The sequence below is a fragment of the Ambystoma mexicanum genome, chromosome 1q (genome assembly GCF_040938575.1).
Source record: "Ambystoma mexicanum isolate Mex_15411 chromosome 1q, UKY_AmexF1_1, whole genome shotgun sequence".
Lineage (NCBI taxonomy): Eukaryota > Metazoa > Chordata > Amphibia > Caudata > Ambystomatidae > Ambystoma > Ambystoma mexicanum.
This window is the reverse complement of record NC_090922.1, coordinates 908,168,314-908,181,990: the sequence shown is the minus strand read 5'-3', so window position 1 is coordinate 908,181,990 and position 13,677 is coordinate 908,168,314. Positions and strand designations below refer to the sequence as shown.

General features: G+C 41.6%; 1 protein-coding gene across 6 annotated transcripts in view; it reads right to left on the bottom strand.

Moving 5' to 3' along the window:
- The window catches only part of LOC138538698 (putative ferric-chelate reductase 1), a 495,175-nt gene that overhangs the window by 305,217 nt on the left and 176,281 nt on the right, over positions 1-13,677 (bottom strand). For 4 of the 6 annotated variants that reach the window (XM_069641548.1, XM_069641551.1, XM_069641549.1 and 1 more), the window contains one exon: positions 11,947-12,145. The exons of the other annotated variants lie outside the window; for them this stretch is intronic. In XM_069641548.1, coding sequence (XP_069497649.1) covers positions 11,947-12,145 — 199 coding nt within the window. The remainder of the gene's footprint in view (positions 1-11,946; positions 12,146-13,677) is intronic. 6 annotated transcript variants of the gene reach the window in all.

The window sequence follows — 13,677 nt, the reverse complement described above, 5'->3', positions numbered from 1 at the left end:
ATATTTAGAAGACTCTTCAGAAAAGCAGCTCCACCATCATGAAGGGGATTTCAAATTGTAAAACCACACATGAAAATGGTGGATAAAAATATTGCCAAAGAGCTTGTAGGGCACGATTCAGGGACCACATTGAAAAATGCGGACTAAGAAGCCTGTTGGGTAAAGGCACCTTAAAAAGGTAGTGGGGGTTACAAACAAAGGGATAGTGCCTATGGGTCAATGGGTCCTCCCACGCTGCAGAAAATAAGAAAGGCATTAGCAACCAGCACAGAGGGAGCTCATAAGATGCTGAAAAGACATGAAATAACGCCCCTCCAAAAGAAATACATTCTGAAAATAATCATGGCCTTCATTCATTGCCGGCAAAGAAGCAGCCTTCAGCAAAGACTGTGCGCATTTTGTGAACATATGCAACAAGGACCCATTAATGTGAGAGCGAGACCCCTTTGAGAGGGACATAGTGAACAAGACTATCACCCTGTGGAGTCATTAATCGCACCTAACGAACAAGTGTGGCTAGGAGGTACTCAGTTGAAAGGAACAGGCCACAACCACAAGACTTAAAGTGCCCAGGATGGAAGTCTCGGCGAGCATTGATAGCCAGCATAGGTCGATTATATGAAATATACCCGATTGAAAACCTCTTGGATCCAAGCACAGCCAAGCTTTCCTCAGCCACTCCTCTTTAGCCTCCACAGAAACACAGTTTGCTCTACAGAAGTATGAAACTCATTTGAAATTGGCAAGAAATTATATTCTGAAAACCTAGATGACACCTATTACATATCGAGCTGAATTATGTCAATGTGAACGGGCTGTTTTGTATCTATTAATGTTGTGTCCTTATGAGGTGCACCAGATAGAAATATTATATGTCTATTGTGGTGCCCGAAACGCGAGTAGACAACACCATAGAGCGCACTTTGTTGAGTTGGGCCTCTTTGAGTTTCTATAAAATATACAGGCAATTGACATATGTTCATAAATAAGTTCTTTCGAACATATGCCTGGTACAACTTTGTGAAAAGAAATATTCAGTGTTAAATAGGTTTTTTTTTTAATTATACAACAACATTGGAACTCTATTAGATGGGTGTTCTATTTTTAGAACAAGGTGATTAAAATAGTGTTTTTTTGCACAGTACGAATGACGGATGGTATGAATGTGGATGAAAGTAGATGTGAGTAAGGATGGGTGAGATGTTATCACTAGTTCTGATATGATATGTGTTTCTCTAGATGTGATATGTTTTTTTTCAAAAATTGGTTTTTAATATATGAAATGATAATGTGTTATGTGTGGCTATTTTCTATAAATGTGTCTTTTCAATGTTTTTTTAAGCAATAAATATAATGATTGAATCTCAAACATACGTAGTGTGATTTGTCTATAGGACAGGCCCTGGAGGCAGGGCTATCCCTTTGGAAAGGATGATTGCCAGCATATTTTACGCATGAATTATTTCATAAATGAATGGAGGGGATGCACTTATCCATGGTAATTGCAACTTTGTAAGGTCTTCATTCATTGCGAGTCCCAAGAATGTGCCAAATCTGAGCTCTACAGGTTTCAAGCACCCGCTGCACAAACCAGAATCAAAAGCTTGCTTTATGTTCAAGTGCTGCCTCTCTCTCTGCACTACTAGCAGCGCCCAACTGCAACATAACAAGAACAGCAGCTATAAAAAGGTACATTCTCCCCCATTTAGTCTCCAGGTTCAGCAAGTTGGATATCTGCCTGGCAGATCGGTAATAACACCTTCTACAGGGATTAAGGGGGCAGCGTCGAGGATGCTGCGCTAACTGGTGCAAATGAGGGGTTTGATAGCAGAGCACGTGTCACAGCCCAAAGCAATTGGCCACTTGCACAGAGATTAGTTTTTCCGAGAGAAGTTGCTGCTTAATGGTCTAGATCTAAAGGTTAAATTGAGAAATAAAGACGATTTTTGCCTGAGACGAAATGTTGATCTTTACAAAGTGACAATCCTCACAACATCTCTCTTTGTGAAGAATGACAAAGTCAGCTGCGGGAGCCGCTTAGCAGAGGTAGAGACACTCATTCCTTGTACTGTCAAATAACCAATGAATAGTGCATATAATAAAGTCTTCAGCATTTCAGCCAGCAGTTAGGTGGCTAACCGGGAAAATATATTTGAGACAAAAACTACCTTTTCAGGATCACACAAAATGAATCCTTTTAAAGAGCCCCAGTATCCATATCCACTTTGTCTGTGATCATGCTGCAGGCGTATTGGCTAGAGAGAATACAGGGCTCATCCAGGAAACTGGGAAGTATGGTATCTACAGACACCTTATCATAAATACGGAGGAGTTCATAGCCGAATTTTCGATTATAGCATTTAACTGGTATGGGATGTTTTTATCCATGCATCCAAGCCCTACCACCAAAGCTGTGCATTACTGGCATTGAAAACATCATAATGGCCAGAGCTCCCCAGAAAATGCACAGGAAAATCCCATTTCGCCTATATTGTGAGCTCAGAGAGGCAATGCTGATTGCCAAAAGCAAACCCATAACTGTTGGGAATTCATTTTTCTTGAATGTCAAATATGGCAAAATCATGGGCACAGAATTACTTTACTGCAGAAACACACCAATGCCATGTCCTGAACATGGACAATATACTCCATGTAATATCACTTGCTGAAATGAATCAATCTAAAAAAAATCCCAAGGATGGATGCAGTAACCACAAAATCCTGAGGGTGGCGCTAGCGGTCTAAACTCTGACAGGAGAGCTGTCTTGCAAAACTGTCTAGTGCAAAGAAAGGGGTCTTATTTCATTAAAAGTTCAAAGGGGTTGCCTGTCCTGAGAACTCTTGACACTTCAGAACTCAACACAAGAAGCCAGGAAATCACAGGGTTCTGTTAATTAAATGCAAAGTGGCTCCCTGGCCTCCTGATCTCAGCTTCCCAGAGACCACACAATGGCCCCTCTCCTCTGAAAGGAATATGTTGATTTTTACTGTTTCCTGTCAATAAAGGCCTGCCTGCCCAGAGGACACATGTGACTGACCCACCCAAGTCTTGGAGGCGGACTCCAACACTCTGAGAACTGACTTGAAAGCAAAATATATATTTTACAAAAACACTGATAACTCTTTGTAATCAAATGACAGAAATGTATAACCTTGAGAGCCTTAATTTAGAAAATGTACCTTCAATTCAAGCCCAAACTCCAATTTGTGTGATGTTCTGGGGCAAAACCCCGCTAATTGTTAATATTACAGACACTGTGTTTAAGTTAGACAAATGAAAATTTACTGGAGTATGTATGGACAGGCCGTGTACATGTGTACAAATCTGGAGAAAAATCTGATGTTGCAAAACCACTAAAAAAGTGAAATATGTGCCATTTCTGAATGCAAGCCCCCAGGAAGAGCAGAGTTTGAACAGGGGATACCTCCTGTGATATGTGAGGGGTGCATGTAATTTTAAACAAATGTGTACCTGTGCAAATATGTTTTTTTTTATCAAATGTAGATTGTGTGCACTTTGACAGGGGAGTGTCCTCTCTGCAAGCCATAAAATGACATCGCTCTGACTCACAGTTCCTTCCCCAATCAAGTGAGAAATGGAAGTTTGACCAATTAGAAGCTGAGAGAGAGGTAGGGTCAGTGATGCTAGAACACACCCACATTCTAAACAGATAAAAGCAGATAGTGCAAGCCAAATAGAGATTCATTTTCCACTTGCAGCTGGAAGCTCTGCCAAAATTCCATACTTTACCTCCATCAACACCCAGAGATCCAGACTTCAAACCCCTCAATCTCCAGAATCCAGAAGCAGTGCTGTACCCAGAGAGAGAGAGCAGAGCTGACCCAGGCCAATGTTAGCAGAACCAAAGAGCTGAACCGGAGTCCAGTCCAAAACCTGACCAGATCTGTGGCGAGGCATATTTCTAAATATAGTGTGAGTACATAGTAGAACTGTGCAGAACCAATCTCCTAGTTAAAATAATATAATTCAATCTATTTAATCTAAGTAGAACTGCCTCCTAATTGTCACCTGTCATTTGTAAAGCTGTCACCTGTCATTTTCTAGTTGCAAGCTGCACTTGTCTTTTTGAACTTTAAAATTTCAAATCTGAAAAACGACCTTTATTTAATCGCTGATATCTCCGTGACCGTTTTTGCTAGAGACTTGCAGTAACTTTCATCTGGAAGCTGAGATCCTAGGCTTTCATAGGACCCCAAAACGATATTGATATCCCTTGTAGTTCTTCTGTAATAGCGCCCGGCGCATTCGCAAATTTTACCGCGATTTGAAAATTTCTCCACTTGCAAAAGATAGCTGCTTTTGCTTTCCTTTGAAAAATCGTTTGCCTCATAAAAACTATCCCTGCATCACTGCTAGAGTGAGCCTGGACTACTATTAACTAGATACCACTCACCCTGAACCTCTAGAGGGAATTAAAAGCATTTTAACATATTTTCACTCCATTGCCAGCACATATCAAAGCATTTTGCCTGTGTTGTAAACTTCTGTAGTCTAAGTTGCTGGGGTGAACTGAATCACATTTGATTGCATTTCTGAGAACTGTGTGCCTTCCTTCCATTTCCTTGCATTGCATAAAAGGGGGGGGTAAATTGTACAAGAAAGTGATTACATTGTCTTTTGCTGAAATCCTATCAAGTTATTTTCTGTACTGCATTTCATTCCACATTGCATCCATTTGAAACCATAAAAGTATTGTTGCTATCTTATCCGTCCTATAACCACTCATCATTGATTATAAAGAAGTGTGCTAGTGCCAGATTCTCCGTTGTTAATCTTTATCATATCAGATTAAGTGTGCTATTCAATTATTAATTTATTCTAAAGTGTGATATATATATATATCTATTGTTTAAACTATCAATTAAACCTTTTAACTTGCAAAACAGAACTACTTCTTGGCTCAGTGGGGTCAGGGGGATTCCAAGGGAGGGGTGTTATATAGGGGTAGTCATCCAGAACGCATGAACTGGACATAATGATATATCAATAGGGGTTTCCATTCAGTATCCCAGACTAGGCATTGACTTAGCTGTAGTGTTGAACTGAATCCTCTTACACTGGTCAGCTGATAAGATTGCGAAGAATATTATTCTATCAATAAGAGTGGCAACCTTTGCCCGCAACAAAGGTTCAGTATCACATTACCCGCTATGGTAAAAGTGTTGAACTACGCAGTACTCCAAAACGTCGCCAAGTGAACAAGAGGAGGTGAAGTGCTGCTCGACTACATGTGAAGAATGAATATCGCGCAGCTGGAGCCATCATGTAACCCTCTGGAAGGGTAAATAAAGAACATGAAAGAAACAAAAATGAAGGAGCACCTCTGTGTGATGCCATGCGGGGGATTCTTACAAGAGACAAAAAAAGCTGCTGATCGCACGGGCGGAGCCCCATTAATTGGAAATACTGACCCTCATGAAGGAGGGTGGGAGAAGTGCTCCGCTCAGCACAATGAGCAATGCCTCATTACATCACTGCAGTCCCAGGCTGAAAGGGTAGTGCTCCTCTGTCAGGGAGGGGAGTGCCCAAACTCACCACCGCCTCCCCGACATGTGTCATCACTACCGCAGCCTGGCTCACAAGCGCCCCCTAAGCAGGGAGTGACTTTCTTCACTGCCACCTGCTGGGCTGCTTGCTGGCATATGCGACACTCCATGTGAGAAGGAGGGAAGTGTTGTGTCATCTGTGAAAGGTCCGCCCTATGCCAGGTGTCCCACCAGAGGCGTAGACAGGCTAAGGCCTGTGCAGGGGCTGGGGGGGCACCCAAAATCTAGAAATGCCTACTGAGTAGGGTTGTGTGGGCATTTACAGATGTTAATATGTCACTGTGGTGGGCGGGCCCAACTACATTAGCGTCAGGCCCCACTTGTTAGACAAACCTGGCCACGCCTCTGTGTCCACACCGACACCCCGGGCTGCTGATGGTAGACACTGTCCAGGCTGAGTAAGCATTTGCGGCCCTCCCCCCCACTCTGCTGATGAGTGCTGGGCTGCACCTGGCAAAAAGCAGCTTAGCCAACAAGAACTTTGGCACCCCCCCCACACACTGTTGTCCTGCCTGCCAATGAAACATGCTAAAGCAAAGGAAGAGAATGAAATGCAGGACAAAAGGACCTCGAGACATCCCTGACGAGGCTGTCTCAAGTGAAGACTTTTTATACATTTTTTTTTTTGTAGGGACTCCGCTTATATATTTTTTAAGATGTTTTTATATTTGTTAAAGGACTTTTTTAGTGTATTGAAGTTTTCATTTTTCTTATTCACGCTGCTGCTTTAGGTAGAAGGATAAAGTAAAATTTCTTGGGATTCCGCCTTTTTATATAGAAACCTTAAAAACGGATGGTGTACTAGGAGTTAGCTAAAGATCAACCTGTACACCAGCATTTTGTTGTCTGACCCTTATTTTGTGTGTTAAACCTTCTTTATAATCTAGCCTTTCATGCTTAGGGGTTTTGGGGAATCTAGTCCTTACTTTGGATTTTGATCCCACAACCACTTCCCACAGAGATGCACCAAGGTGATCCAGAACTCAGGTAAGCAGGGGTTGCCGACGACAGTTTAGGGGCGGGTTAAGTAGTTAAAATGAGTATAAGATGTGATCAAAATTATATTGCGGTGCCAGTCTACACCTGTCTCCCAATAGGTCACTAAGAAATATTGGAGTTGTTCTTGTGTAAAAAGTTTCATAGGACTCCGATCCATGAGCTCCGACCTCGACATTAGATAGTCAACACAGTGCCAGAGGGAAACAAACAAGTACCAAATTCTCTGTTTTCTAAATTCATGTCACATATTGGCGGCCAGAGGGTAGGAGGGGAAACAGGCGCAGGTGTCCCAATAAGAAGGATCTCTGTCTTGCTGGCATTAAGACAGAGGTTGCTGGCCACACACCATGCCTGGGTGTGTGGCCAGCATGGTGTGGCCACACACCATCTCATTGGGGATGAGAGAGGAGGAGATGGAGGAGGAGGCAAGTAGATGGAAATTTGAGAGAAAGCGGTGTGCGTTACCATAACACTGGAAATTAGGAGATGAGGTGAGAAAGAGGGGCAGGATAGATATTGTAGAGCCATGGCGAAAGGATAGGGGGTTGGGGGACACTACAGGTGGAGAGTGAAGTGGTGGAGGAGAAAGAGACCAGCTGCAACTTGGAGGGGCGGTTAGTGAGTAAGGAGGTCAGCCAATCTAGTGCTCAATCTGCAATGCTAAGGTCTTGTTTCTGCCATCCCCCTCATTAGTCCCCCGAATAGCAGTGGTGTACAGCGGGACCCATTTCTCCCAGACGGTTGGCCTACACTCAAGTTAACACACGAGCGGTTGCCGACACCTTGAGTGTGAGACACTGTTCACATCCAGCGTTTTTCTTTGGGCAAGAATACAGGGATCACCTGTCGTTGGCTCCATGTCCCCGAACTAATTGGCCTGCAATTTTTCCAGCGGGGAGGAAACAATATTTCTGCGGTTAAAGGCATAACAACACTGCAGCTAAGAAGGAAATTTAGCCTTCGCTGGGTCCTGCTAACAATACATGAGGAGACTAGATCTGAGGCCCTTATATTTTGGAAGCGGCTTTCCGAAAAAACATTTTTGGTTCACTACTATTGAACACCTTGAGAAGCGAAAGAAACTAGCTTTTTGAAATTGAACGAAAGTCAATTCACATCAATTTGAACTTTCTTTTTAAAAACTGTGTTTTTGTTTGTAATGTATATGTCCTGATGAGGTGCACCAGACGGAAGTTGTATAGACCGCTCTGGCAGCCGGAAACTCGAGTCGACAACACCATAGAGCCTACTCCTCCCAGAGTTGGCTTTAACTTGGGTCTACACAGATAAAATATGGGGATCAATATGTGTCCATAAACAATCACTTTGGAACATCCACCCAGTATTTTATTCTCTAAAAAATATTGTTAATTAGGCATTTCTGGAACAACTAAAATACTAAACCCATATGGATGGGATATTCTGAGTCACAGAACAAAATGATCAGGATTGCGTTTTTTGGCACAAGTATGAATGGTATTTTTTGTATGCATGGGGATGAAAGAGTATGTAAGGAATGATATGTGAGATGTGAGCTTTTTTTGTTGATGTGATAGAAAATGTGTGTTCTTGACAACTGTTTTTTTATAGATGTGTTATTAATATAGTTGATATCCTCTTTTGTAAAAAAAAATCTACAATTAAAATAGGATCAGATAAACCTTAAACAAATGAATTCTGACATGCTTTAAATAGGGTTGCTGTCTTGAAGGGGATTATGCAGCGTCTTTTACGTATGAATTTACATGAATCAAGAATAGGAGGGTGTGCACTTATCTACGGATAACTGCAGTTTTTGTTTAATCCCCCTCATCAGTGGCAGACTGCTTTAGTAACTTTCCTGCAGTTACCGACAACCTCAGCTGCCCCCAATTCAGAACCATATTATGCCTTTTTGCCTTTAATGTCAGAAAAGCCAAATAATTAAAATGTGTGGTTGCTTGAACCTCCAAAAAGGACGAAGGAAATACAATGTAGACTGGATTAGAACTTGATTACAATCTCTATTATAATTTGAATCTGTTAGTTAACATCCTTTCTGAACTTCTTCCAACAGGTCTGCATCGTCATAAGTAGATAGATTTATTAGCTCCTCTTGAGTCAGCCAATCTGGTTGTAGAGTAGATGAAACATTTGAAGTAGGGTTCTGACTATTGCATTTCTGGCAAGGCACAACAGGTTACCATGGCGCTTTCTTAGATTTTATTTGTAGATCCTATTTGCTTATCAGGTACAGCCAAATTTCCCAAAACTTTTCTCAATTCAGATTACTTGGGTTGCCAACAGCTCTGCATCAGTCTTTTTTTTATCTGAGCGCTTTACGTTGGAAGAGTCATGTCAGTAGTATTAGGAACAGTCATGCTTTCACTGGAGAAGAATGAGGTAATCTTTTCTAAACGTTTTATCTCCGCCAAGCTTTAACTTAGATGACTCACGTTAGTAACTTGAGTTAAATGTGGCTCTGTTACTACCAAAGATGCAGCCTTCAACCCTCCTCCTTCCTCCAGCATAGATCATTAGGGTTTCCGATAGGACAGTCAGGGGCGATGGCTAAAGCTAGTACTTGTAGAAGGCAATGCCGGGGGTAGATGCATTCGATTTTGGTCACACCCATCCACAATATCCGGTCCAGTACTTAACTGACCATTAGCGTGTACCGCCACCACAGTGCGTATCCGGAATCAATGCTCCCCACTTATCCATCTTTGACAATTGGCAGCCGCTCTTTGGTCTCTTGTCACTGGTCACAGGCAGCAGACAGCCGACAGCACTTGGGTGCACTTGATGCATGCGCTGACATGCAAAGTCAACTTTTTAAAGTTCAGGCAGACTAGCCACTTGCCACACACTAGACCACCAGGGAAGCTTTCCTGCTGACAAATAACACTTCCTTCACTCCACACAGCCGACAGCACTTGAGTGCAGTTGACACACTTATTTTCTGTTAACTTGTCTCAATTCTAATGCTTGTGAGAGCTGAAGTTAGATCAGTTTTCTCTTGGATCCATTTGATTAACTTATTTTCTTCATTTATAAAAATAAATGTAAAAAAGAAAAATATTTATTGAATTAAAGATTTTTGTTTTAATTAAATTATTAATGAGAACCAGTTTTTGGGATTCTTACCTTTTCCGATTAACTGTTTTCAAAAAACAAATTATTTTAGTTGGAGAGTGTCTCTTTCTTTGCCATGCTGCATTCTGAATATAGTTTCTATTTTGGGGTGCCCTGGTCCTCCATTTTGGGACACCCAGTTTTTAAAAAATATATTGTGACCTCATTCTGGGATGCATATTACATTGTGGCATCATGTGTGCAATGCATCACACATCGATACATATTTGCAAGAAACCACCATTTTGTTGTGCTGCTATATTTTCGTCAAGTTTAGTCCTAGAGCAATCTATGGTAATGATTTTACTTGTTACCATTTCCTACTTTAGTTTATTTTAGTTTATTTTGGCATAGAAATTAGTTTGATATTTCAAATTTGTGATATTTATTTTTATCACTGGTACACAATTTCATTCTCATAGTTTATCTACATTCTTATAGACCATTATTGCATATATTGCTCGGCAGAAATGAGAAACTGCCTGCCACTGAGCACGTCTACTTCACAAGCCGATTACGGCCAGATATCCGGAATCAGCACACCCAATACGAACCTGTTTACTGCATTATTGCCACCCCAATGGCATTTCTGCCGAGCAATATATCACGACCTGTTTAGAAGTTAAGTACACTGAACTGACCAGTAACATGCTTTTGGAACCGTCCGTTGCTCCATTGTTTCTACAGCTTGACAGAGAATAATTACAATAAGGTTTCTAAATTGAACACAGTTCAGGATTTAGCATCAGCACTATAGCCCAATGCACTATATGTATCTATATGCCCTGATGACGACCTCATAGGTTGAAACACGTGTTGGCATTTTTTCGCATTTCCTGATGGCATTTTCTGCATTTCTTGACATCTGAGGCATTTTCTGCATTTTTTTTGGCATTTTTTTTGGCATTTGTTTGGCATTTTTTGTACTTCTGGCATTATATGAATGTACTTTGTTTTGGACACTAACCGGCAGGACACTGCCTGGCACTTATCTGTTTGTAGTATTAAGCTTCTTACATGAAATGTGTACCCATGTGTACCAAGAATGTATCATTTGTTTTTGGGGCACTTTAAATTAAAATGTCCCAAGTATTGACTTGAGGAATTAAAGCTGGGCTCTTTGATTCACTAATCAATTACAACATAAATCAGTTGTGTCTTTTTGTGAACACTCCTCATCCACTCTGTTCAAACTTATCACACCCAGTGAGCATACAATAGGTAACAAGCGCAGCCTGTGTAGATGGTTACCCCTTACAATTCGTTCTAGTCCAGGTGATAGTGGGAGATCACCTTACCATCCACACGACAGCAGCTTTACCAATATTTGATCAGATCATCCATTTAGACTTCCAGGTGTGCGCACTCCTGAATAGGGCCCTACTCCCACAATCCCTTTGTTTTATAATGAAATATATTTGCTTTATTTTTGCTCTGTAAACTCTATAGACCTTTCAGAACTATAAAAGCAAATCACACAAGCACTTTTTGGCCATGTTGCAATAAACATATAGGCTGTCCAGGAACCGCGTCAATATAAGCACGTTTCCTTATGCCTGCTCATGCTGCAGAACTAATTACATTGACTTTCATACCATTATGTTATTGTAATTTTAGATATTTCAACAGAACCACAGAAGACAAGATCATTAGATCTAGGTGAAAAGAAGAATAAACAAGTGGGAATAATTTACAAAACAAGGCCCTTCAGTGGTGGACGTTTCTCCTTGCTTCCAAATGGATTACCGTATATATTGATCATACAGGTTATATAAAGAAAATACATTTAATAACCCATACAGAATAATACACGGTTTGCAGCGTCGTCAGATGACAATTACCAAATACTGATCCAATCATACCAATGCTTTTTTGGCCAAGGCCTAATGAATGTATAGGGCTCTTGGGCACTCTGTCAATATAAGCATGATGCGTTATTGCCTGGACATTATACAATTACATTTTATATACAATAATTTTCAACAACAGAACAATAAGGCATGGATTGCAAGACTATCCTAGGACAATTACCATACACACCAACAAACCCTTAAAAGTACCAACTACATTCAAATATGGACCACACCACATAACCAACAACTACACCATGCAGACCACCTGCGAAAACCAATTGTTGCATGGTAACAAGTAGTGTCCAACCTATACTACTACTAGCCCATTTGGACAAATACCCTATGACTTAATGAATTTCAATTACTTCATTATGTAATGATGCCTTCAGTAATTGCATGTTTGTATTTTTACCTCCAATGGTGTCTCCAGTCTTGTAGACGGTCCTATCCACAGAGACGCTGAAGGGTGCTGATGAGACCTGAGCAGGACTGCCGTGATTTGGCACCATTGTGACGCAGGCCTCTTCAACCCGTCCGTTGCCGTAAGACCAAACATGACCGGGGAGCGCAATGGAAACTAGGAGGACCGCCATGCAGATTGGAGAAAACATCTGTTCACAGAAAACGTGATAATGTTAGGGAAAATGTTCCAATTGGTCAAACGTGGTTTCTAGAAGGAAATGGGGAAACTGTAGCGGGATTAAAAGAAAAAAGGCAGTATTTGACAGCAAAGTGATACCACAACAACAGGAATATCTGAGACCCCCATAAAGAGCTACCACTGATGCCAAGACAGCAGGACAATGTTCCCTGTTAAAATGCCAACATTTATTTTATTTGGGTTTGTATAGTGCAAACATACTGGGTAGAAAGAAAAGAACCACTAAGAGGTTTGAGATTAATAGAGGTTGGTTGAAGGGGCGTTATGGTAGCATGGGCATACCATACTACAGAGGAGGTGTATACCTAGGAGAAGCAGGTTCTAACGTCCCCTAAGTAAACATTCCACACGCTAAAAGATACTCCACTTCAACCAGGAGTTCTGTGAACAAATGGAGGAATGAGGCAGAAAGCAGAGTGGTCATCTTCAGAGGTTAACTCGGAGGATATCTATTCATGAGCAATTTCAGAAATTAATTCCCCCTTGGGCACACACATGTACACCCATTGTGCCCTTGTGTGGGGCCAGTGTCCCTACTTGGTCATTACCAGTATGAAACCAGTCTAACAAGGACAGCACAGTACACTTCCTTGGTTACAGGTTTTTCAGTGGCCCTACATGGTCATTCCTCATCTCCACATAATCACACAAGTGTAGCAAAGTACAGTATCCAAACAAATGGAAACTCCATTTTAGGAGACTAAAGGAAGAATAGGTCTATGTCAGTCAAAATGGCTACAAACTTGTACAGCTGCTGTGTTTTTTAAAGCAACTAGACAAGAACAACTGTCTTGGCACGACTCCAACACAGAGACAGCAAAGCCTCAGCTTGGTAAAGCATTACTCTTGACAGAGCAGGATAGCATAGTAAGAAGTCAACACATGCAAGGTCAAATATCATACAAAAGCCAGGTATAAAAGAAGGATATGATACCGAGATGTAAAGTGTACAGAGCATGGAAGGGTAGATAGCTACAACTTTGGTTCTGGCCCCCGAAGGGTGGATAGTCACCTGGATTGCCTCCAGGCTAAGAGAGGTAAGGGCAAGCTTGTGCCCGAGTCAGAGAACTGCAGGGAGCAAGAGGTGAAGTCAGCACTTAAGGGTCAAAGAAGTCCTTGACTAGGAACGTCTTAAATCTTTTCATGAAGTGACAAGGACTCTTGCCATTCCTGTGGTAAGCAGAAGGTGTGAGCGGTTTGGGGGCAGGGGTGTTCCACAAGTAAGTCACAGCAACAACAAGAGCCCAGTCACCAAACATATTCCTCTTAGAATGGTGGACCGCAAGGGAACTAGAAGAGAATCTCAGTGTCCTGGGAGGCTAATAAACAGTTACTTAACATTGGAGGTATTCAAAGCCCACACACTCAGAGCCCAGAGGATAAACCAGTGGACTTTAATGGAGCCAACATTGGCAGCCAATGAAGGGATTTCAAAGAGGGTGGTGGGGTGGTCACAGGGTTTAAGACCCAGTATGAGCCTGG